This window comes from Meles meles, chromosome 2 (assembly GCF_922984935.1).
Source record: "Meles meles chromosome 2, mMelMel3.1 paternal haplotype, whole genome shotgun sequence".
NCBI classification, from domain to species: domain Eukaryota; kingdom Metazoa; phylum Chordata; class Mammalia; order Carnivora; family Mustelidae; genus Meles; species Meles meles.
Genome location: NC_060067.1, coordinates 144,694,006 through 144,720,921, shown reverse-complemented (window position 1 = coordinate 144,720,921; position 26,916 = coordinate 144,694,006). Strand labels below are relative to the sequence as shown.

Here is a 26,916-nt window from a genome sequence, read left to right as displayed (position 1 = left end):
CTAGGCCTGCTGGATTTTTACAGCAGTTAGGAAGACAGCTTGGTGAACAGGGAAACAGCTTCCAGGGCGATTAAACCCCAGGTGAAGCGTTTTCCTCTTGCCCCAGGACTGAATTCTTCCCGCCAGTACCGAACAGGAAGTACAGACATGAAATTTGCTCTTCAGTCCTGTAAATGGGGCCAAATACAGAACACTGCCTGTTTTTATATGACTTTTTTACATTTTAGTGGTTGGAAAAAAATCAGATGAAAAATAATATTCCATGCCATATGAAGATTATATGAATTCCAAATTTCAGTGCCTATAAATAAGGGTTACTGGAACATAAGCACACCCATTCATTTATGGTCACTCTCACAAGTGACTGCAACAGAATATAGAGTCTGAAAAGCCTAAAATATTTTTTATCCTTTTATAGAGAAAGTGTAAACACCTGTAATCCTATGCCTACTTGGACAGAGAATATGGGAAGACAGATTATTCTAGCAAGTCAGAAAGAAAAAAAAAATCTAACTTCTGAAATTAACTCTCTTCTGCACTCAGTTTTAGTATAGTTGCCCGAAGTCTGTAACTGCCCTTTGACAAAATTTTTTAAAAATCCTGGAAAAGTAGGACCGTTCCATAGCCATTCAATTCACATTTACATAAATGCCAACTTTTACTGGTCTCTTAACTGTAGTTTATTTTCAAGAATACAAAAATACATCTAAGAAAAGCCCACATATGCAAGATAGTCACAGGTAAGAATAATTCTCTAAATCTTAACCCAATGCAAACAGTAAGATTTTTCAATATTCTTTTCCCCATTCACATCACAAATGGCGACAGCTAAGGGCTACCAGGGAGCTGCAGTAAGGGCTGCGGCAAACAGTATTTGCTACACTTACAAAATTCAGCTGATGAAAATCCATTAACCTTATGGCTGTGGTTCACTTGAATTTTATACCTGAGGCTTTCTGCTGGATAAATGCTAGATTAAAACATAAATTAAAACTATTGATCTTTAACTCTTTGTTCTAGTAAAGAATCGTTAATCCTAGTTCTGCCTGGAATTAAATAAAACCTGGATTTTTAGGATTATACATTTATCGGCATCCAAAACATTTTAATAAGCCAGGAGCCTGCTGAAATGAAACAGCAGTTTGTTGGCCTTTCTCATGAGTTCCCCTGGAGTAAGAGCCACACGGTAATGTTCACTGAGGGCGTGTGGTCTTCACTCAAACCAGCGCTCAGAGTTCTTAACTCCAGCGACTCTCAGTATCCGGGTCGGGTAGAGATTAGAGATTTTAGAGGCCCCTGAGACATGTCATTGCCCCCTGGAATCCGGAGTGCCTTGGACCATGCCACAGCTGCACTGGTTTCTGCCGGACATGATCACGACCTAAAACACGGCTTCCCCAGCAAAAGAAAATAAATGAGTTCCTACGGGTGAAATGGTGGCTATCCTTTGTTTAGGATAAAATAACTTTGCTGCTCTGTACCGGCTGCCCACTTAATTTAAGTTACTCATTAAGACATCTAAACACTGCCTAGCCGATGTGCTGTGATACGTTAACCAAATGCCACCGAACAATCTGGCATCTAAATAAAAACAGGTGGGAAGCCTTGATTAGCGCAGAGGTTCCCCAGGCTGCCTGCCTGCAGGGTTCTTGGTATTTCAAAGAAACTTCATTTCTGGTCTGAGCTGATGACTAATTTGTTTCCATGGTCCCCTTTCCTAATACAGCTCAGACTACAGGATGGAACTGGAGATTTTTGCTCTGTGATGCCTCTTATTCTTCCTCCCTCCCTCCCCAAGGCAGTTAGCTGTGAAAGTGTCAGTCTCTGGAGCCATGGACACGTAGTGCTCATTTTAGGCAAGCTTGTTTTAATCACACAGTTGCCACTTGCAAGTTAGTATGATAAAGTGCAGGAGTGCTGGGAAAAAGGCAATGGATTGTTTAAGCCTAAAATCCAGTGGGAAATATTACAGGGGGAAAAAAAAACAATGGCTATAGGGCAGAGAGGAAAAGCATGTGTGTATGAACAGTCTGCAGAAAGCCTCCTTACTATTGCCTCAAGGAACTTCCCAGAGCCTTCGGTACTAACTGAAATGCCACAGATATTGTTCTAGCCAGCAAGGGATTTCAAATTATTTTACAGATTTATTAATGTTGCTGACAGTATAATCATAACTCAAAGTGACAGATTATCAACATTATTATTGTAAAGAAAAGAGGAAAGGAAAATCCTCTGATGTGTACTTGGTTTAAATGAAGTATTATGGGAAGGAAGGGAAAAATAAAAGTAGGAGTGCATGCTTTTGTGGTACAGGCAGTCAAAATACAGTGAGGAAAATTCACAGAGGGAAGTGGAGAAGACACAGAAGAAATCAATGCTGAGATACAGAAGCAGCGAGTGCCCTTTGTTTCATCAACGTGATCTGGATTTAGGGTTATTGTTTCTTAATACTTCCTGACCCCAGGATTTGTTTACTTGACAGCAGAGGGGGATCAGATTAGGTCTGGGAAACTGACAGTTTATGTCCTGTAAGCTCCTCTGGGTCAGGAAGAGCAACGAATATCGTCCAGAGCTAGCTTAAAGCCACACTGGGAGGGCAGAGGCCTCTGGGACCCTCTTCACACCCTGACATGTCCGGAGTCCCCTCACCGTTCACAGTTCACGTGCACCTCCAACCTCATCCTGGAAAATGACGGGAACATCACAGCTTCCTTTTATCTTAAGCTGCCCCAGAGGGCTGGGAGTGTGAAAAGGAGGATCTTGAAAAAATAGCCTCTCCAAAGAGCAGTCTTTACTTTTCTTCAACCTCTAATAACTTTTGGAATCATGTCCTGAAAATGAAGCAAGACTCCAGATGGTCCACTAGCACTATCATTCCTCATTTTTCAAAAGGGAATAAATGTCTGCCTCAGTCACATCATAATTGGAAGCCCAACTCCCTTAACTTGCTAATTGTTGGTCTTGTTATTCAAGAAGAAGTCAAGTCTAGAATGAGATGCTAATCCTGAGTCATCATAATCGCTACCACTCCCACCAGCCACCCACTCAAGTGTGAAGAGGAGTTTTAGTTTTAGGTGGAATCAACTATTTTAGCTTCGGTACTCAGAAAACAGAAAACAATCATGTACAGGTAACTTTCTTAGAGAAAGTTGGCTTCACTGCGTGCTGTCGTGCCCAGAGCGCTCTGGCTGAGTGATGCGGTCGCCACAGCTGCGGCACGCCATGGTCTGTGAATACGTGAGCCCCGTGCAAGTGCTACCTGGTGATTTTCTTACGGAGTGGAAGCGCTAGAGGTCTCTCTAGCGAACCCTCTCCCTCCTCACCTCCTACACTTGGAGGTCAAGATCTAGAAGGGTGGAAAGTTTGTCGTGTACTCACTCTTATGTTATCATCCGTTTCCATAGTGGCCTGGAGTTTCCCGTTGACACTGAATGTACAGAAGCAGCCATTTTCATAGAATATGACACAATGACCCTCTCTTGAAGCTTGAATGAGTTTCGGTTTCAGGCAGTTCTCAGGACCCTCCAAAGTCCTTAGTAAGTCTCCATTCATGGAATGTATGAGACATGGTCCTTCTGAGAAAAGAGAAACAAAAGATAATTTTTTTTTAAATGATGACAAACATGAAATGAATCTTGAGCACTGATTAAACAGGATCAAACAGCTGTAGCAAACCTTTAAAAATTATGTATCTTATATATGTTGTTTTAAACAATGTCCTCTGCATGCTGGCCAGATCCCACCATCTTCTTGGGAGAGAAGAAAGCCAAGTAATATACATTCAAGTTCACTTCTCCTCAAGAGAAGCTACTTTATGAAATTCATTATGCCAGGAGATGATAAAAACAGGAGTTCTGTTCCAGAACTTGGTACTGAATATAAATGGGGTTACAGGAGAAAGAACTGATCCCGCAAACACTGACGTTGCTGAGATAAGTTAGACATGTAGCCAGAGGACATCCGTGAAGGTGCACTTACTGACACAGATCAGAAAAGGGGTTGTAACAAAAACAGTGATGTCCCAGAAGAAGTGATGCCAGCAAGAACTTCACTTTAAAGGAACCCAAGGAGATGTTTCATGATGTTGAATGCACAGAAGATAAAATGTGGGAAGCTGACCAAAACATAGAAAGGAGCATGACAACTGGTCAAAGCACAGAAAAGGTTCTCGCTCTTTTATCTTAAGTTCTACAAAGAGAAGAAGGAAAGCACTGTTGTACTCTTGATAAGTTTCTCATGAGGAAACACTTTAATTTTCAATGTTTCTAATGTTTTAAATTACAGTGTATTTTGTAAATGTGAATTTAACTGGTTTTTTTTTTGTGTCTATATGTGTGTGAGTAAAAAACTGTGTAAGCAAATTTTTAATGTTTTGACAAAATAATTTTAAAAGCCATGAAACAATCCAAATGTCTCCCACTGATTGTTATGATCACTCAACATGGCTTTTAGCTTGTGTGGTCATTCACATGGTTCTGCACTACCATGCAAAGCAAGGATGACCTTTAATATGATAGGTTCATTTTATATGTCTAATTTTTGTGTGTTTTTTGTTTTTTTAAAGATTTTTAAATTTTCTTAAAGATTTTATTTATTCATTTATTTTATTCATTTATCTTATTTTTTAAAAAAGATTCTGCTTATTCATTTGAGAGAGAAAGAGAGAGCACAAGCAAGGGGAGAGGCAGGGGAAAAGGGAGAAGCAGACTTCCTGCTGAGCAGCGAACCTGATGTGGGGCTCGATCACAGGACTTTGGGATCATGACCTGAGCTGAAGGCAGACACTTAACCATCTGAGCCACCCAGTCACCCCAAGATTTTATTTTTAATTAAGCCCTATACCCAACGTGGGGCTCAAAATCATAGCACTGAGATTAGGAATCTCATGCTCTATCGACTGAGCCAGCTGGGCGCCCCATGTCTAATTTGAATCCCGTACAGTCTAAGAACTTCTATTTGCTCAGGATATATGAAATTCTTGGATATAAGAAGGGGAAAAAATCTAGTAGGTATAGAATTCTTGGTACCATTATTTTACTGCCCTGACCAACTAAATTTTTAAATACAATCTTCTTAATATTTAATAAGTCTTGTTAGCTAGACTAAGTATTATAGTTCGAGACATAGATAAGGTGAGTCAAATACTCAATGTTATCCCCATCAGATAACCTTAGAAGACAGGATTATAGTACTTTTCTATGTGTTCAGACATCAGCTCAGGGCAGAGAGACAGAGAGATGGATAAACTATTGCAATGGAATAACAATGGATTCAAAACAGCTCTGTTCCAGGTCAGATCCTGATTTGTTGCGTGTGCTCTTTGAAAGCTTGCTTTGTGGTTGATAACTCTGGCCTAAATATATGATGACATTGCAAGGGCAGACCTCCCCCAAGAGAACCAGCTTAAGTGTCTCCCCACTCCACTCTCAATGCCATCCTGGCTCCTGCCTTGTTCTGAGATTTGGAAGTTAAAACAGACCAGATCAGTTTCCCTCCAGGTGTGAGACGGAACCCAACCCGGAGTCCAGAGGAATAAACAAATAGACAAAGATGTTCCTTGTCCCCACCTCCCTCATTAGAGCAATGCTGTGAAACACAATTCTCTGCGACGGTGTAGATGTTCTGTACTTATGCTGTTTGGTTCAGTAGCCACAGTCATGTGTGGGGCGTGGACACCTGAAGAGTGGCTAGTGCCACCAGGGACCTGCATTTTAAACTTTATGTAGTTAAATCACGTAAGTAATTAATTAATTCAATAAGTAATTAGTTAATTCAAATAGTCCTACGTGGCTAAGAGCTACTATAATGGACAGCACAGCTTAGAGAAAAAAGTACCAAATCCATCCTTGCCAAACACCAAAAAACGCATACATTTTATGAGGGTACCACAGGTTTACCTTTGGAGCCACTTAACACCAGGCCCAGCTCAGCACAGACGGCAGCACAGGTGATCTCACAGTCGTGGCCTGTCAGAATGGCTCGAGGAGTGGTGGTCTCACCTTTAGGCAGAAACAGATAAAAACAAATCAAGTTCAGGCAGGGGGTTACCTCTTTCAGCTCCCTCTACTTAAATAACAAACGACTTGTTCCTAATTCCTGTAACGCCTAAGTCCCAGTTTGGAAATCTGTCTGAAAACCCTATTTTAGCACTAAATCCCAACTATATGCTAGAGTATGAAGACCAGTTGCCAAATTTCCAATCCTTACATGACTATCAAGCAACAGGAGTTGAAAATACAGAGTAAAATAAGACAAAAATCTGCATTGAAGAATGACTCAGATACTTCCCAAATATAAATATAATAAGCCCCTCAATTAGATGATTTATAGATGGATGATTATAAAAGTAGTAATTCTGGCTTGATTCACATTTCAAAGAATGGCAGCCCCCCCCCCGCTTTTCCATGGGACCCTGAGATCTCTGTTGTGGTAAAGACAGTCTGAACTAGGACACGATACCTCAAAGAAGCCCCTCTCTTAAATGCGTATTTACTAATCTTACGTATTTTCTTAACACAGAAATCTAACAGTGTATTTTCTGTGGTTCAAAGAACAGAGGGGAAATAGAGCAAACTCTTCCATGTAGTTCCGATAGTGACTGAAAACTAGAGGAGGAAGATGAGGAAAGGCTAATAGAGAATGAGTATCCAGATAATGGAAGATGTTTCCAGACATTTTCACAATAGAAGAAGTCATCCTGTATCTCTGTCCCCACCCCCCCCAAAAAAACCCCACAAATTGGTTGGTTAATAAGGAACCCACACCACAAACAGGCCCAGCTCGATAGAGAGGACAGTAATGGGCTTCATTTGTGGCTTGATTCATTCCAATTGGCAAGGATAAGCCAAATTCCATATTTAGCCTGAAGAATATTATTTTCAGACCACACTAGTCCTCCATTTTTATAGTCTCTAAAGATAAAGACACAGAAAGCCTTTGTAAGTGGAACTAGAGAGCAGTGTTCTATTAGCACGCTTCGATCTCCTCGATTCGGATTGGTTTCACAGGAAGATTGATAAGTGATACCATTTAACCTAAAAGAGGCAAATGTGCCCAGAAAAAGGTCTCTAGCACCAGCTGTGGAAGTCTTAGAAAAGAACAACTTGTTATCCTCTCAGGTAGGTCAGGGAATATCCAGCATAAACCTATTGTCCTTGGAAAGGCAAATACTGGCTGTCAAAAAATTAAACTAGCTTCCAACGCAGTGGTTTTTGTGATGCGTCCCAGTGGAGTCTCTGAAATTTCATGCAAAATACATGTGCATGCCTATGTTTTCCTGGGAGGATGGCGAGCAGAGGAAGGAAAATAGCTTACACTGAATGCACAGAGATCCATGACCAAAAACAGGGGAGGCCTCTCCTATGGAGACAGGGCCCTAGTTTCTGTGCCTCCTGCCCCACTTCAACGGAAACCTGCAGTCCAGCCGTTACAAAGGAGTATTACAGTGCATTTGTTGTGGTACAAAATGTGTAGCTGTGTCCCCACAGAGTACCTCATAGCTTCTGGTGACTCTGAGTACTTCTGCAATGAGATGTAAGTGGAGGGCTGTCATGTCAAACTCTGCACCACACTGGCTGTGCCCCATGCAGCCAGAGCTGGGACCGGCTTCCATGCTTCGTGACAGACGCAGATGCCAAATGACATAATATAAGGCAAGGGGGCAAGTGGAACAAGGGGCTTGGTTTCTTTTGATTCAAAGTTTAGAAACTTTGAGGGAAACCCGCCTTAATTACAAAGTTCTTGTACTTTTTGCAAAGTACTTGAATTCTGCAAACCAGGAAGAATTTGTTATAAGAACTAGGTTTTTTTCCTTAAAAAGTACACGAATTTGGGAGATTTTTTTAAGAAAAGAAGCACATAATGTAAGCCAGTCTGAATTACTTAACTTTCTGTTAGGGATCACCTTTGCCACAAAAATTAGAAATAAATGTGTTTTAAAAAGTTACCTAGAGTTAAGTCCTGATTCACGCTTTCCCTCTTTCCCAAGATGCTCTACATTCTACAAAATACTGTACAATATTATTTTCAAAATTTTAATTATATATATCTATGCAATCTTTTTAAATCAAGAATTAAAATCACTAAGTTCTAAGGAATACATTTTCAATGTGATTGTTCCTCTTTTGTTTTCATAAGTTACTATTTTATTGAGGCAGGAAGGTTTGTGTTTTAACTTGAGTTGTCCTGGAATTCCTTAGTGGGAAATGAAAGTTTGAAGGAAAACTGATGGCAACTGAAAGCACTCTGAAGTGTGAGCCAAAGTAAACAAAGGACAGATGGATAATGGACCCAGAAAATGTTGTCACTTAAGCATGTCAGTGGTGACTTTTTGTTTTCTAGGTCTAAGATTTTTTTTCTCGGGGACATAGTGAGGAAGTAAGAAGATTGCTAATTATGCTTCTTTAATGTAAAAGTTGAAACACTGCAAATTTTCTAGGACTATAAAGTTAAGAGTTTAGGAAACCTCATGATTAAGCCCATAAAGTGGGTTAAGATAAAAGCATTCTTTTTTGTAAACTCATAATTAAGATTTTTTCTAAGTATGCTTTCCTTACAAAATAGACGTTTCCAGTGATCCACACTATACCAATCATTTCTCCCTCCACAAGTCAGAAGACATACACATATTGCATGATTTCAATACTGTAAAAGATTTTCTTTTCCTAAAGTCTGATCTCCAAATAAAGAATTGTTCAGTGCTAGGACTTTGGCTTCAAAGTTTGGCAAAATGTTCTCTAACCCAGGAAGCAGGTTAGACAGTTCAGGAAATACAGAAGAAAAAAAAAGGAAAGGAAAAGAAAAACAACAAATTAAAAACATAAGGGTAAACTTATGACCACTGGGTTGTTCTCAGGTAACTGGTTTCACAAACACTCGCTGGGTTTCCAGTAAGAAGACTGCTATTTAACATTCCCTCCCCGTTAGGAAATGCACATTAATAGCCCCTAAAATCCACGTACAAGAATATAAGGAGGGATATCAAATCCTCTTAAAAAAGCTATTTCCAGTCTTGTTTAAAGACCGTGTGTGTATTCCCTTTATTGTCTGCTATGCAGATTGAGTATTCTTTACATTTTCTCATCAAAAAATTCTGTTCACAGTAAATACTTATTGGATTTTTGTAAGTTCCAATAAACCAAGTGTTTTAAATATTAAAATTTCTCTATAGTAAATAGAATTATAGGATATGGGACTTAAATCCAACAGATCCAAACTGTTTAAATGCAACAGATACTTTGGGGACCACTTGGAATAAGGGTAGAGGGGGAAATCAGAGGCAGAAGACAGGCTTTATATGTGACTCACACAATCTATTTCTCTGGAGTTACACTATTATATATCATCCTGCATCACAGAGCTCAGCAATAATCTCCTACAGAAAGGAAAGGAAAAACTGCTCCATATCCGTACATATTTGTTTGGAAAGTCTAGAAACAAAATCTAGGAGTCATGTATACTCATTGCCATGGTAGCACTCACATCCCAACCTCATGCCAGCCCTGAGAGTTAACACTTAAGGGGGAAAAGCAACTCAAATAAAACAATACTGGCCATACAGTGCTTTTTCGAAGACCCCAACGCTATCACCATTTTTTACTGAAGTCTCTAAACCAAATAAAGAGCAGGAAAAAAAAAATAAAAGCCTTCTGAAAAATATCAGATTAATTATTTGATAAAAATTTGCAGTAGTAGGGCACCTGCGTGGCTCCGTGGGTTAAAGCCTCTGCCTTCAGCTCAGGTCATGATCCCAGGGTTCTGGGATCCAGCCCTGCATCGGGCTCTCTGCTCAGCAGGGAGCCTGCTTCCTCCTCTCTCTCTGCCTGCCTCTTTGCATACTTGTGATCTCTGTCTGTCAAATAAATAAATAAAATCTTAAAAAAAAAAAGCATTTAAAAAAAATTTGCAGTAGTTAATGGATACAAGAAGTCTTTACTTTTGCTCTTTGGGATAGCAGGATCTACCAAAAGCTAGATCATAAAGCAGAACAGATTCCTTTAAGAACCTTTTAAAGTCTTACTGCTTGAAAAATCGTCATGGCTTTCAATAAAGCTGAGAGAAAAATTTATCTTGTTGCTAGTTTAAGGGGCTACACTTCAAACTCTCCTTAAAGAAAAATAAAAAGAGAAAGAGGATAGACTTCTTGGACTGCTTTGAAAAGCCTGAGCAATTACTTCAAAGGAAATGGTGTCTTTGTCCGGAGAGCAGGTTTATGACTACTGATGCAAATCCTAACCAAAGGCTGAAAAGGATACTCGGTGCATCATTATGGATGGCCTTAAAGGAAGATGAACAAGTCAAAGGAGATTAAAGACAGCCCAAATCCTGCCAACAATACCAGGACACACCAGTTTTTACAGATGTGCTTTTCTCAGTACATAATACTGGAAATATCAGTACAAATTTACAGACACTATTCTAACAACCCAACTTGAATTTAAGCAGCACAAGATCTCCATAATACCCAGTTAGCATTTCTACTGGACCTATGTTTTTAAAATATGAGGTGACATGTTTTACACCATTAGCAGGATAACAAATGTTTTTATTAACTGCGTTTCTTTGGTGCCCTCATAACTAAGTGTATTTCTCTAGCAAATGGACCCTGAACCCCTTACAGTTATACCTCAAAGAAGAGAAGAAGAAACAGTAATTTCTCTAGCACCCTGTTCATAAATATTCAATGAGAAAAATACTTCAAAAGATATGTCTCCATTAAGGCAAGGGGAATTAATAATCCAGGTAAAAATAGACCAGACATGTATTTCTGGCAAACTTTTGACTTACATTTTAAAAAATAAAGTTCTTGGTATTTTTGGCATCATCTCCTCAGTCTTACAAAAATTAAATTACTTTAAAATATACCACAAAGTTCTCATTAGCAGTTTAAATATGTTATTAGCAGAGAAAGAATCCCCTGCATTCATTCCTCATTTTTTTAATACCATTTATTATGAAACGAAGTTTGGTTCAACATCCCCCTATTCCTACTTTTGTAGAAATGAAATTAGTTTTTTCAATTAATACTTAGTGTACATGACTCCTGGGCCAAAAGTTAAGATTTTCCAATTGCTTTTTCATTCATTCGCTTACTCCTTCGTTCACTTAATAGCCTTTATTGGATATATATTATGTGCAATGCACTGTGGAAACCAAGAGGGGAATAAAATATAGTCTTGTATTGGCAAATGACTTGATTCTAAATGGTCAGTGGATCAGGTTTTGTAGTACCTTACTATAAACCTGCAAATTATAAATACCTATATTTGGAAAGGTCAAAAAACTGTTCTGAAGTTCAAACTATTTATTACAAATGAATTTTTATACAAAATGAATATTTCACAGCAATTAATAAAGTCCTTAAATAAAAACAACTGATATAATTTTCCACATCATTAAAACGTAATACCATCTGACCTCTTACGGAGGTAAAACACAATATGAAACCCAGCTTTGTTAAAAAAAGCCATTTCAATAGAGTATTCATTCTGAAAGAAAACACAAATTTAAAGCTAAATATAAAAGTTATTAGGTATATATAGAAGTTTTATAAGTATTATATAATATATGCCAGTCATTTCCTAAAGATGGATACTTCTGTTTTGCACTGGCCATTTATTCCATTTTAATTACATTTTGATTACTACAATACAGAGAGAAAAAATTCACGTGAAAACTATACACTAAGCTTTCTCATGTGGCTTACCATAATGGCAAACCGAGAAAGGAAATGGCTTTCTGAAGCGGAAATGAGGTTAGCTACTAAATGTTTCTTAAACCTTTCCCATTAACTTCCTAGTGTCCCGATGGGAATTATAACACTACACTTTAATTATGCAAAGGGAAATTATATGAAATTTGTTCTATTCCTTCTATCTCCACCAACCCTTCTCCTCCTCTCCATTCATCATTGTCTCTTTGGTGAAAAACATGGTAATTTGGTCAAACATACAGACTACAGAAAATAAGCCAAAGCTGCACTTTGGGTGGGACAAACATAAGACAGCAAATTTTGGTAGCTTCCTCTTATAAATAATACTAGAATTATTAATACAAGACAAGATAATGTTGGTACAAAAATCCTTTATAAGTTCCTGGTTTATAATCTTTCTCCTCTCTGTCTCTGTCTCTGTGTGCATTTCCTTCTCTCTTCTAAGCAAAATTAGAAAATGTGCTTGTGTGAGTTTATATCTACAATTGTATACTTAAAATATAACCCTAAATTGTGTAATAATATTTAAAAATACAAAATCCTGGGTGCCTGGGTGACTCAGTTGGTTAAGTGTATGACTCTTGATTTTGCCTCAGGTCATGACCTCAGGGTCATGAGACTGTTGTCCTGAGATTAAGCACCCACCCATCTCAGGCTCTGTGCTGGGGTGGAGCTGCTTAAGATTTCTCTCCCTCTTTCTCTGCCCCTCCCCCGCTGGAGCACTCTCTCAAAAAACAAAATGAGGGGGGCACCTGGGTGGCTCAGTGGGTTAAAGCCTCTGCCTTCGGCTCAGGTCATGATCCCAAGTTCCTGGGATCAAGCCCCGAATCGGGCTCTCCTCTCTGCTCAGCAGGGAGCCTGCTCCTCCGTCTCCCCACCCCACCCCCCCCCCACCCCCGCCTACTTGCAGTCTCTGTCTGTCAAATAAATAAATAAAATCATAAAACAACAACAACAACAACAAAACCACAAAACGAGGGGCACCTGGGTGGTTCAGTCCTGAAGCGTCTGTCTTCTGTTCAGGTCATGATCCCAGAGTCCTGGGATCAAGTCCCTTGTCGGGCTCCTTGCTTCTCCCTCTGCCCCTGCTTATGCTCTCTCTCTCTCTCTGACAAATATTAAATAAAATCTCCAAAAAAAACCAAAACAAAACAAAAACCAAAACCCCACCCCAAACAACACAAAATCCTAGGGTGCCTGGGTGGCTCAGTGGGTTAAACTTTTGCCTTCTTGTGATCCCTGTGTTCTGGGATTGAGCCCCAGGATGGGCTCCCTGCTCATCAGGGAGCCTGCTTCTCCCCTCTCCCTTTGCCCTCCTCGCCCCTCCCCACCCCCGCTAATGCTCTCTCTCTTTCAAAATAAATAAAAACTCAAAATCCTAACATGATGCATACCATCCGAAGAATTCAGTTTAGCAAAATTATCTCTGTATTTTCCTTTGCGAAAACAAAGCATGCTTTAGTGACAGGACTGCATCAAATTTTCTATAGGTGATGGCTCAATTCATCAAACTGCAGTACAAACTGCAGTACAGTTTAGTGATTCAGAATGGCACCTCTGGCCTAGAATTCTAACTATGTGACCTCCCGTGGGCATATTCTCATAGTTTCAATAAGATCTAGGAGCTTCAGGGCCCTGGGCAGCAAGTAAAGACATATTTATAATCTCTCTGTGCCTCATCTATAAAACAAGTGTAATAATAGTAGTCACCTAGTACTACTATGCGAAATGTTTCTGATGGTGCCCAGCATCACCTAGGAGTAAAGTAGTACAAGTAATAATTGAATGATTTTTACTGTTGTAGATATTCCTTTCAGCAAAAGTAGGGATCATGTCTAATTATATGCTGCATAAATGAAAATTAGAGATGGTCAAGATTATTTTTGTTTCTTGTCATTCTTTTGTTTAATTTCTAAAAACCATACTTTGATTTCTCCCATTCTTCCTTTTCTTAGACTTTTCAGCCTTCCCTAACAATCCATATAAATTCTGATGAAACTAATAGCTAGAAGCCTAGAGCAGGAAGTGAAGGTATATTAATATAATTAGGTATTCCTCCCCAATATATCTTTGTCTCTGATTATCAAAGTCACACATACTCATTATAAAACAGATAATTTAGTAAATTATGAAGAAGGAAATGAAAAAACACCTCTAAATTCCACTAGCTATAAATAACCACTGCTAAATAACATAATAAAAAATACTGTGTTGGCTGTCATTCTGGACTTTTACCTATGCATAAATACACACAGAATACAAAGCATATCCATAGACCTAGATACCTATAAGATACCTTATACATGTAGTTTGGTGATCTTTTACACTGAATGATACAGACAGCATATTTTCCATGTCAATACCACAAACATAATACATTAATGGCCATGCAGTATTTCACCCTCTGAACATATCAAATTCTACTTAACTGATGTATTTCTTTTTCCTACTTTCTTGAGACTTTTCATTTGTTGAAGCCCCCAAAAGAGGCTTAATATTCACTCTAATTCATTGATAGCTCCTATAACTGTATATCTAGTGTCTAGTAATATGAACATAAAATTCTGCCTCCAAAAAAGAATGTAGATAAAAATATTTCACATCTTTGTCTATTAGAAACATTCTGAATTTGACACTAAAAGCAAAGGCAACAAAAGCAAAAAACAAACAAGCAGGACTACTTCAAACTAAAATGCTTCTGTAGAGCAGAAGAAACCATCAGCAAAATGAAAAGGCAACCTACGGAGTAGGAGAAAATGCTTGCAAATTATATATCTAATAATATCCAAAATACATAAAGAGCTCATACAACTCAACAGCAAAAAAGAAACAAGCATAAAACAATGTGATTTATAAAAATGGGCAGACGAATGAATGAACGAGTGAGTGAATGAATGAATGAATGGCAGAGAATGTGAATAGGTATTTTTTCCAAAGAAGACATACAGATGGCCAACAGGTACATAAAAAGGTGCTCAACATCACTCATCATCAGGGAAATGCAAATCAAAACCACAATGAGATATCACCTCACACTTGTTAGAATAGCTGTTATTAAAAAGACAATAAATAGGGATGCCTAGCTAGCTCAGTCAGGAGAGCATGCAACTCTTGATCTCAGGGTTGGGAGTTTAAGTCCCATGTTGGGTACAGAGATTGCTTAAAAATAAAATCTTAAAAAAACCCTACTTTCACTTAAGACTATCCTTAAAAAAAAAAATAAAAGGAATAATAACAAGTGTTGGAGAAGATGTAGAGAGGAGGGAACCCTCATGCACTGTTGGTAGAAATATAGATTGCTACAGCAACTATGGAAAGCAATACGAAGTTCCTCAAAAAATTAAAAATAAACTATCTTATAATGCAGCAATTCCACTTCTAAATATCTATCTGAAGGAATGAAAAGACTGCCTTGTAAGGATATCTATACCCTCATGTTCACTGCAGCATTATGTATAATAGCCAAGACATGGAAGCAACGTGTATCCACCAAGGGATAAATGGATAAAGAATATGTTTGTACTTCACATGTGTGTGTGTTTGTACACACACACACACACACACAAAAAAAAATATATCCGTGTATTATTATTCATTCGTTTAAAAAAGAGGAGATCTCCTGTCACTTGTGAAAATAAGGTGGACCTTGAGGGCATTATGCTAACTGAAATGAGCCAGACTGAGAAAGAAAAATACTTTATAATCTCACTTATATGTGGAATTAAAAAAAAAAAACAAACCCAAAACCAAACAAACAAAAAAACTGAACTTAGAGATACAAAGAACAGACTGGCAGTTGGTGGGGAGGGGAGATGGCAAAGGTGGTCAAAAGGTACAAACTTTCAATTATAAAATAAATAAGTCTTGGTAATGTTCAGCATGGTAACTATAGTAATAATACTATATTGTATGTTTGAAAGTTGCTAAGAGAGTAGATTTTCATCACAGGAAAGAATTTATAACATATATGGTGATGGATGTTACCTAAATAAACTGTGGTAATCATTTTGCAATATATACATATTATCAAGTCATCATGTCATACATCTGAAACGAATATGTTATGTATGTCAATTTTATTACAATTAAAAAAAAGAAACACCCTGATGCCATTTACTCCAAGGAAATAAAGCAATCTCTCAGTTGTAGAAAATTACAAGGTACAAGAATAAAAGCTAAAAAGTTTAGCAGTCACGAAGCCTTAGCCATGGGAAGCATAAAGAATTCTAAGGATTTTTTTCCTAACTAAAAAATACTTCAAATCTAGAATCTGAAGTCTGGCCAAGCCTATTTATGAGCAAAATTACTTTAAAGACTAGAGCAATTGTGGCTTTGTAAAAGAAATCATTAGAAGAATTTAAAAGTATTTAATTTCATATAAAAATGGGTCTCTTTTAATAAATTCTCAGGACTATCTAAAGTATAGTATGAAGTACATATACACCAAACTGTCCGACCATTTCTCTAAAGAAAGGAACTTTTTGGAAGGTGATAAAGTCAGTCTAATACATTGTTCCAGGAGGTCTTGATTAAATGTGTCCTTACAGTGGTTCTCCTGTAATTTTACACACACACACACACGCACACATACACGCACACATACACGCACACACACACATGGACACACACCCAATATTCAAAAAGCAGAAGAATCCAGCTTTTAGGGATGGAAGAAGGAGCTTGCGATTTTGCAATTTTAAGGCATATTCGGTTTCAATTAAATGAAAGAAGGTACACTCACAATTTTCTTTGAGAACTTTAATTGCCTAGAGGGAACTCAGATCTCCTGACATTAGTTCTACCAATTATTTGAAACTAAATTTCCCATCTGAGCATAAAGTATGAGACAAGCAACTTTCTTTGGTGTGGCACTGTTAAAGTCTACACATGAAGATACTCAGTTTCTATTTGAGGGTGTAAATCATCATTTCTTCGGTTTTCATATTTGTAGGACTGCAGCCTATGGCTGAATGGTATAATCATTTTTCTCTGCAACTAAACAAGGTAAATAAATGTGATATATTGGCACATCACGCCACCACTCTGCATATGGTGCGCATTAAGGTTGTATTCATTTGCCATATGAATATAATTCCTTTTACCACATCTACTATTAGTTACAAGCAGTAAATACAGAGTTGTTTTGCTGGAACTCGAGGGCCTGCATTACATCATGGAGCACTAAACATCCTGGACCTTCTGGAGAATTTCATAAACGTAGTAGTTTAATGTCTCCTGAACTTGAACACTGCCAACATGCTGCTTCAAACCCAACTTGATGAATTCTTCAAGAAAAAAAGAAAAATACAGGGCAGTCTTAGTGTTAGTACAACAGAGTACGCCAGAAGTCAGGCCACAAGGAAAGCTCTCGATGAGGTGAATACAAGAACTCATGCTCTAGACAAAGAATCAGATCAAGAGTCGTACCCCAGGTACAACAAGGCTACTTGTTTTGAGCACTGCTTTCATATTCAGAATCAAGTGAACATAAGGTTAAAATATCCAAACAATTTTCTTCCACTGTAGCTTACTGAAGACCCATGATCAAGAAGGTAAGAGTATATCTCATGACAAACTGATGGCTTTGTTTCGTTAGGCATAAGTTGTGCTTACTTTTTCCTTAAACAATGTATTTATTATAAATTTCCAAATCCACCCGAGGGTGGGAGAAAAGAAGGAAGTGATTTCTTTTACAAACTCATATGGCTCAGCACAAATATACATATCCTGGCATTTATGATCCATAAATAATACATCACAGCCAATTAAAAACAAAGTACAGCTGACTTTTCAAGTACTGATTTTCAAATTTACCAACATTACGTCCCCAAGTACATCCAGCAGATGGTGCTCTAGGACACCTACTTACAGAGAGTAGTACTGTTTGTGTTACATCCGCCTATATTTTGACAAGACAAAGAATAAGGATTTATCAGTAGCTTCAGTAAAACATATTAGGCTTCATGACAGAAAGAACATAATTCCTAAATATGTGCATAAAAATATACATATGCAGAAGCACATGTGCACAGGAGCAACCAGTAAATAATTCACACCTGGACATATAATGATACCACTTTTCTTATAGACTGATGAGTAGTCCATGTATATGAGTGGTATTTATAGTCATATGGCAAGATCATTCTAAATTCATTAAAAAAAAATTTAGAATGCCTGAAAGTTAGAATTCATTTTTAATTATAGCAGGAATGTCTCATTAGGGTGATACTAGTAAAATTAACAACAGTAGGATTTACGGTAATGACTGAGGTGATTGATGAGAGTATAACAAAATGAAGTTTTAGACAGAGAAAAAGCAGGGCAGCTATGGCATACAGTACTTTAAAAAACAGCTCTGTGGTCTGTTAGTGCTAGCCTTATGGTTAATAAAACCTTCTTTCTAATTAATGGTGCTGAAATATTCTTAAAGAACAGAATCTTGTTGTTATGAAAAAAACTTCAATACTTCTGCTTTTTTTTCCCTTTCAGTAGACGCCATTCCCATAAAGGAGAAAGCTGACATAGATTAGCATGTCTGATTGCAAAGAGGAAAAAAATGCCACCTTTCAATCAAATCAAAAACAGAATGTGAGAATGGAAAAGTACTTTACTGAAATACTATATACACACATCCACACAACACCCTCAGTCAGCAACCATTTGCTTCTCAAGCTCATCAACTGCTTTTTAAAAAAAATTACTCAGAAGCCTGAAAATACTTAATAAGCATTTAATTTTAAGTTTATGATCTAGTAATACAAAAATCATAGTTAATAACTATTTTGTAAATTTTCATCTCGTTTATAAGACCATTTCAAAGTTTAAAGTATTTAAATGTCAACAGAATGCACTGTGGCACATTTTCTCCAAAATTTGCAAATGTACAGTCTGTATAGCCCTATTCTGAGGAAAAAATGCATGTTTCAGTAAAGCATTTTGGTACACAAATGCAGTTGTAAAACACAAAGAGTACTAGGGCAAAGGGAGGTATGCGTCCATGGAGAAAAATCTTTCGTTAAAATGTTCTCGGTTAATTTTATTTAAAAATCTACAACTAAGTGGAACTGTATCTTAATTTTTCTTTTTGGTAAGAAAATTGCATTCCACAGGAGATAACTATCACAAAACAAAAGAGTCGAAGATGAAAAACTATCTGTTATACAGGAAAACAAGGTTTTTGCCATGTGACCTAGGCAGAGTTTATAAAACATGTGTATCCTTTTAAAAGCCCAAGATAAACTAAATACAGGTTTTATGCAGCCGAATTAGCCAGATTTTGCCCAAGTAATGTGTATTTTAATACTTGATAACGTGATTTTTTAAAAAATAGGAATAAAGCTGTGAACTTTACATACAGCACTAATGTCAGATTTATAGAAAACGGCACAGGCATATGACCCTAGGAAGAAAAATCACTAGCTTATTCTCATCATTTTTTGGGAAAAAAACAAAAACACACACAAACTAAATGCTTGAGTGAGACCTATAAAATGCAGAAAAAGCAATAGTTAAATAGTTCTTTAATTTTCTCTTCGAGAGAAAAAAGTCTGTGTTCAAAAATTTAAGTTGAGGCACTGTGTGCATTTATAGACCAGAGTGAAATTATATGTTAAAAAAAAAAAGTGTAGCTGTTTCTTAAAGGTCATTTATATTGCATCCAGGAGATAAAATGTAGGAATAAGTATAACCTAAAATTCCTCATCTGAAAAGCTCTGACTTCAGCGGCTGCATCATGGAGCCATCAACGAACCAGAGGCTTATAAAATCCAAACCAGCCTGCATGAATGTGTAAAACACAGTTCACACACATGGTAAAAATGTCTTTTTTTTTTTGGTTTGTCATTTTCTTTTGAAAAGCTTAAACTGGCTTGTTCATTTTTCTAGTCTAATGCGTGGAAATTCTCATTATATGAAAAAGTGCCTATTTGTCTTTCTCCCAGATTCATCCTTCAAAGCTAAAGCAAAATTAGATTGGGACATCAGACACTATAAAAGGGCCAGAAAGGATGAGGTTCACTTTGAGAAAGGTAATTTAATGTAGTCAAGATACATTACAATTTTCTAAAATTTTTATTAGATGTGCTGTTATGTTATTCTTTTATTTTTCTTCCCTTTTCATTACCAGCATTACTAGGAGTTAATATCCACCATACTGCAGACAATGAGAGGATATAGATGAACTGCTTTATGAAAAATATAACATTATAATATATACTCTAATGCCAACAAGATAGTGTTTGTGTGGTGATTTATTTGCTCTGAGCATTCTGTGCTTCTGATAACACCTTAAGTCAGTTACTATTGTTGCTTTCATTTTACAGACAAGACAGAAGGACCACAGCAAAGCTCGGAACTTAGATTTGCTTTACTCAAAACTCCAGGATTTGGTCAATGCTTCTTGATTCATTTTTTTAGAGGACAAGCATGTAAAAACCATCTCTAGGATGATTTATAGGGTATTTAAATATATATTTCTCCCTTCTGGAAAAGCTGAATATTTCTAGTTTAAAAATACACGTTAATTTCTGAATAACGGCCACTACGTATAAGTGTTGCTAATAAGCCTTTAGCTACTTCTCAGAGTACACATTGGTAATTACCATGTATAACATATAGAACACAATTAGGTCAAGGAAATAAAAAAAACAAAAACCAAACCAAAAATTCTTTTCTTGTTTGGAATGCTGTAGGTGCATGAAACGCATTATTTTAAGGCAAGACAAAATTCTTCCTAAATATTTTTACCTAAGTAACAAACTGTATATTTATTATTTATGTCAAGCCTAGGTTTGTCTTAGATCATTTACTGAATCTCGGTAACTAAATTTATAGACAGAAGAAAAAAAGAGATTGAAAGTAGACCCTCCTAAAAGGCCAGAAATGAAGGAGCAGAATGTAAGAATCCATAATGTAAAGAACATGAAGTCTTTCTCAAACAGAAGTGACAAACAAAATCCCCAAGTCTACATGTTTAAAAATGTTATCCTAATTACATATAAAATGCAGATGTCTGTGTAAATATGTGGAATACACAGACACACTGCCTCCCCACTGAAACACATACACCAAGTCTGACCTGATCACAAAGTCTGTATTATCCAAAGCTTCACAGTCTTAAAGTGATTTTTCATATTCTATTTGTATAGGGAATTGTCCCTGATTTGCGTAACATACGAAATATATATTGGAGGATTTAATAAAAATTATGTTTACCCATCACATAAAACAAAAAAAGCATAAACAACTTTTATAAAATATTTCCCATACACTTCTTTTAAAATTATATACTGGTTTTTGACTAAATATTTTCTGAAATATTTAATTATTATTAATTTAATAATTAAAATGTTTCATTTTCAATCAAATATTACACATTTACTAAGCACAGCTTGAAGAAGTCAATCCAAAATGGGATGGACTGAAACATATTCAGACTATTTCATAGTTTGGAGCGAAGTACCATGATATTCAGGTAAAGCAATCTGGGAGAAAATGGTGCTTCCTAAACCAAATACAAGGCAACTTGCTTTAAATTAAGAAACTGTAAATATTTAAGAGCAGTTAAAATGCTCTACCTTATGAAGTAAAAATCTAAAGCTATTCTTGCAGTGTTGTCATAATCATTTTAATTAAATTCTCATTTTTCAGGTGGTCCCTTTAATTGTTTTCTCCTACTTCTTAATGTGTTTTTCTAAAGCCATTTCTTTTCTGCAGCTGTGTGCGATTGGTTTTAATGGTAGCTGCTTCCTTTTTTGCCTTCTGTGAATTACAATTTTAAATGGTTACACATTTTTTGTTTTACTGCCTTCAGCATAGTTTCATAAAGATGTTTAAGGCTGTTGGTGAACATTTTCATTTCCCATCTGAAAAACTAAGAGCCAATTTGAATATTCTGTTGGCCTTTTATAACATGTTTTATCTTTTAATATGTAAATGAAAGCATATTCTTTATAAAGACTGGTTCATTTCCACAAAATTATAATTGTTCTTTTGCTCTCTTAAAATATGAATTTGATAAACGAGATAATATGTGGTTGCTCTTTTATGTTATATCTTGTTCGTGAATGGAACACCTCTCTTTTATTTGGTGACAGCCATTTCCAATGAAGAACTAGCATTTTCAGTTCATAAGAATAATCTGTAATATGGAAAATGAGATTTCATAGTTGCACTTGAGAATTAGCAATGCTAACAAAACATTAGTAATTGAAAGGCTATCTAGAACTTTCTTAAATTAAAACTAAGAAATTAAAAAGACTTGATAATTCAGTTTCACTTTCACTATGATAAAAAACATTACTTCACTGCAAAATGTTATTATATATCACTTGTAACAGTTTACTTATAAGTTTGTACTTACTGCCTGGGTTATCTCCAATCCCACTGCTTTTTCCATTCCAGTACCAGAGCAGAAGGGTCGCGTCACGTGACCCTGAGAGAATGTAGCAATTTCCCCCAATATAGGACTCAGAACGAGTGAGGCAAGTGACCACATCCCAATGGCCAAATACCACCTGAATCAATTTTCCTGAAATACAAAACAATTTTCTTTAAAACTGCTATAAAGTTAAAAAAATTCCTGTGACTGTTTCACTTGTAAGATAATGAAGTCATACTAACTCAGATTCTGATGATTCAGAATTTACAATCAAATTTGATCTGGTCTAACTTAAAAGTTTTCTTCGAATATTAGCAACAACAAAAAAATCAATTGAACAGTGATAATAACATTTTTGAAAGACATAATGTTAAAAACTTTTGAGGACCATGGTATCATATCATTATACATGGCTACTATAAATTCCAAATGAATCACGTCTACTGATTAAAGCAGGCCCAGAAGAACTCGCATTTGGAATGACTTAGGCAATTTCTTAAGTTCCTTTGTATGGTTCAAAGCACAATAAAACTTAGGTGGCTTTCTTTAAGTACTCTATAATTCAGACTTTGCTAATACAAACTTGTCTCTGAATCAGTAAAGATTTAATGTACTTCTTTTTTTTAGAGTGTTCTATCCAAGGATGATATAAGTCACTTTGGAGAGTTTCTATTCTTTTCAAATCAGAATTACATGAACTAAGTTTTGGTAAAAAGACTAATATATTGTGATTGCAATTAGAGCTGGGTCATTCTTTCTTTGTTTTGATTGTCTGAATGATGAAAATTCCTTGGTGGGTGATGATGAAGTTAAGATAACGGCAGTTTATCGAACATTAATGACCGGGGACAAAAGGGAGGAAGCCAGTACACTTATTATACATCTAGGGATGGCTTTGGACACAGGATGAATTAGTCACATAACAGTGCTGGGAAAAAAACTAAAGCCCCCACTTTGAGAATCTTTGTTTAAAAATCAGATATGGTGTTTATAATTCATACAAACTTGTCTAAAGAATGAAATAGCTATAGCAGCCCTTCTACTACATCCCTATGGTTTCTAAGCTAACATTTGCCTTTGAAATGTCTACAGAACTACAGATGAATGCCATAGTGTGTCTACCTCTAATAGTAGCATGAGGTGGGTTTTTTTATCTTTATTTTTAAAGAAGTATTTCAGTGGGGTCACATAAATAGAATTCAAATGTTCAAGAAGAAAGACCACGAAGCTGAAAAAAGATTAATATGCCTAAAAAGTTCGTGTTTAATTTGGAAACATCATAACCTATTCGAAAGTTTAAGGTCTCAGTTAAGTATTAGCATCTGAGTGTATTTAACTTTTCAAGCCAATCACAAATATAACTAAAAAAGTACTTATGTTAATTTTTTTAATTCCTCATTTTAATAAGTCTGAGGCTTATTACAAAGGCTGCAAATTTTTTAAAATGCTGAAGAATACTTTATTTCACTCAGCAGGTCATATACAGTGTATTCCCTCTTGCAGACAGCTTACTACTAGTAACTTTAAATTCAAATTCATTTCAGCCTCAAATTGCACAAATTATAAAGTGTATTTTTTCTCCCATGAATAAAGACTTTAGTCAAAACAGGTGTTTTAACTACTGAAAGTTAAAAATGTGCACTTCTGAATTTCTCCAACCTTTAAATTGGTATCAAAACATTTCATTTAAAAATCAGCTGTATCAATAAGGAATATGGTAAAGAAGAATTCAAGACTTCTTAGAACGAAAAAAAATGGAAAAGAAAAAGAGCAAATTAAATATGAAAAGATATAATCATTTCCATATCATTTCCAATTTATCTGAAAAACAAAGTGAAGAGGTTTCATGGTAAAATGGGTGGGCTAACCTCCATAAGAAGGCAGGCCTTCTTATAAGGGGTAAGACAAAGTTAGAAAACTTAATTAGAAAACTGAAGGCTAAATTAGTGAGTTTTAACTACTGAAAATAACTGAACACATCATATTGTTGATTATGCTTTTGGATAACAGAATATTAGAGTTATTTCTGTCTCAGCCTAAACCTGAGTACGGAGAACATGTAAACTCCAGGAATGATTTAGATAGGTTACTGAGGGTAAGCCTATTTAAGATTTGATACCTATCACCTCAGTGGTTTGTGGGAGTAAGGAGGGGAGTGACTATAATTAAGGAGGTACATGAGGCTCCAGGTGCACAGGAAACCCACGTGCTTCCAGGAGGCTTGCAAAGGAGCAGCTCTTCACTTGGTAACTTACCTAATTTCCATCTCAGTGAGGACAAAGTGGAAAGATTAAATTGTAATAATGGGCTGAATTAACTATAGTGACAGAATTTCCCAAGATTCCTTTGTTATTTCTGTTAAGTCATCGCCCTGTATCTATCTATAATATAGATAGATACATCTATCTATATAGATATATATATAGATATATAGATAGATATCTATCTATAATATAGATAGATACAGGGCGATGACTTAACAGAAATAACGTATACTCAGTCACTGTGATTTCTTTTCATTAAAATTTCCTAGTGTTTTAATTTTTGCCCCCAAAGTTATCACAATTATTTCCTATTCAACATGTATTGCACACCTACTAAGTGCCAAGCATCAGGCCCTCTTACATGCACATTGGTGGTAAATAGACACAATCCTTGCCCTTAGAGTATTTAATGTCTGTGGGGCAGAGAGACTTGAAACAAATACAAACATATGTAATTATGAATAGTGGTAGGTATTATAAAAGGAAAAAACAAGGTAGGATCAGTGAGAATAATGTAGAATGAATTTCGATTGGGCATCAAGGAAGAATGAAATGTGGGAGTGATATTTACATATTTACATTTAAAATGTTTCCTATTTTAATACAAATTAACTATTTTCTACACTTTATACTTTGGACTCAACTCTGGAGAGCATTATTTTTTCAAGTTTACTTTTTCCTGTTCTGGCAGCCTTCCTCCGCAGTCTTTGTTATTGCTATGAGGTTGAGGTTCACTCCTCCTAAATAAATCACAGCATATAAATACCTGCTGCTCTTTTTGGTAAATTATTTTCTGATAATCTCATAAGTGTTCCTCAACCTTTATTTTTTGTTTCCTTTAATACCAGTCTACCTCTCCACACACTAATATCAAATATTACCACAAGCACTAGAATATCCCTTTTTTTGACAGAACAAATTTTCTAGTTAATGTTTTATTTGACAGCTGTGCTACAAATAAAAAAAATTCAAGCTCAGGACTCTACACCACTGAATCTAAAATGTGGCCTGAAAATAATTCCCACTGCTGAGGGAAGGTTTTATTGTTGCCTCTGCTGTTCTGGTTGTGTCCCGAAAACATGATTTATGTTTAAAGAATTTTCCGTTACAACCATGTTTCTCTCCCCCACCCCACCCTGCCCCGAATCTAATAAGAGAAGGATTTTGGGTGGGGGGCGGGGGAGGCTTATGTGCTAAAATATAATTGAATTCAACACTTGTGGTAGCTTTGCTATTATATATTATTGATCATACAATTTTCCCCTTGCTTCTCTGACAAACTTTAAGGAGAAAATATTTAATATTCCTGTCGTCAAAAAGCACAAACACATATTTACCCTAACTGAAATTATTTTAAATAAAACTACCATCAGAGTGTGTATATAAGATATTAAGCTACTAGGACTATCATTTCAGGATTTTTTTCATAACTTTTCTGGCACGTATAAATACTGCACAAGCTAAGTCCCACTGAAATGAAGTTTAAAATAAGGTTACTGCTTACAAAAATGTTTTACATACACACACACACTCACATATTTAAAAAAAAAAAAAAAAGTACGGTGGAAGGTTTTTGGAAAGAGTTGAGAAGGAATGATATCCAGTTTATCAAATCTGGAATGTTATCTAGCTTATCAAGTCTACTGTAACATGGAAGATATATTAGGAACTTAGTGTTGTAAATTATAACATTTTCCCCAAATTAACCAATACTGATAGGTACACCTATATAAGATAATATGGTGGAATCACAAAGAATGCTACATTTGAAGTCAGAAGAGCTGTCTCCAAAGCCCAGTTCAATCACCACTGTCTATACGAATTTCAACAAGTTATTAAACCTTTCTAAACCTCAGTTTCATCATTTGAAAAATGGGGATAAAGATACCTGTTTTATCTATCTCACAGGACTGCTATGAGGCTGAAACAATATCATGTATATGAAAGAACTCTGTAAATTCTAAAGAACTGTGTGTGACTGTGTTATTTTAATTATTAGTATTTCATAACAGTGAGGTTAACTCTACAAATATTAATATTCAGTGCTTTTTAAAATGACATGGAATGTCAGAAAGCTCAAATGTCAAAACTAAAGATTGACATAATATATGATTCCACTTACATAACATTCTAGAAGATGCAAAATTACAGATATGAAGAATAGTTCTGTAGTGCAAGGCTGAGGTGGGGGAAAAGGGGGACTATAAAGGGGCAGCACAGGGAATTTGGGGGATGACAGAATTGCTCTGCATCTTTATTGTGATGGTTATTCTTTATTGTGATGGTAATTCTGCATACTGCCCAAGCTTACAGACCTTTAACCCCAAAAGAATTAATTTTATTGTATGTAAATTATAAAATAATTTTTTAAATGTGTAAAAAACCATAAGCAATCCAAGAATGTTTAAGAAAACTCTGTAGAAGGGGCACTGGGTGGCTCAGTGGGTTAAGCCTCTGCCTTTGGCTCAGGTCATGATCTCAGGGTCCCAGGATGGAGCCCCGCATCAGGCTCTCTGCTCTGCTCAGCAGGGAGCCTGCTTCCTCCTCACTCTCTGCCAGCCTCT

At 36.3% G+C, this 26,916-nt stretch overlaps 1 protein-coding gene across 7 annotated transcripts in view; it reads right to left on the bottom strand.

The window, feature by feature from the left end:
* LRBA (LPS responsive beige-like anchor protein) overlaps positions 1–26,916 on the bottom strand; it is a 759,801-nt gene that overhangs the window by 9,623 nt on the left and 723,262 nt on the right. For all 7 annotated transcript variants that reach the window (XM_045989499.1, XM_045989508.1, XM_045989525.1 and 4 more), the window contains exons 53-55: positions 22,071–22,238; positions 5,898–5,999; positions 3,379–3,575 (exon numbers count right to left, since the gene is read on the bottom strand). In XM_045989499.1, the coding sequence (XP_045845455.1) occupies positions 3,379–3,575; positions 5,898–5,999; positions 22,071–22,238 (467 nt within the window). The remainder of the gene's footprint in view (positions 1–3,378; positions 3,576–5,897; positions 6,000–22,070; positions 22,239–26,916) is intronic.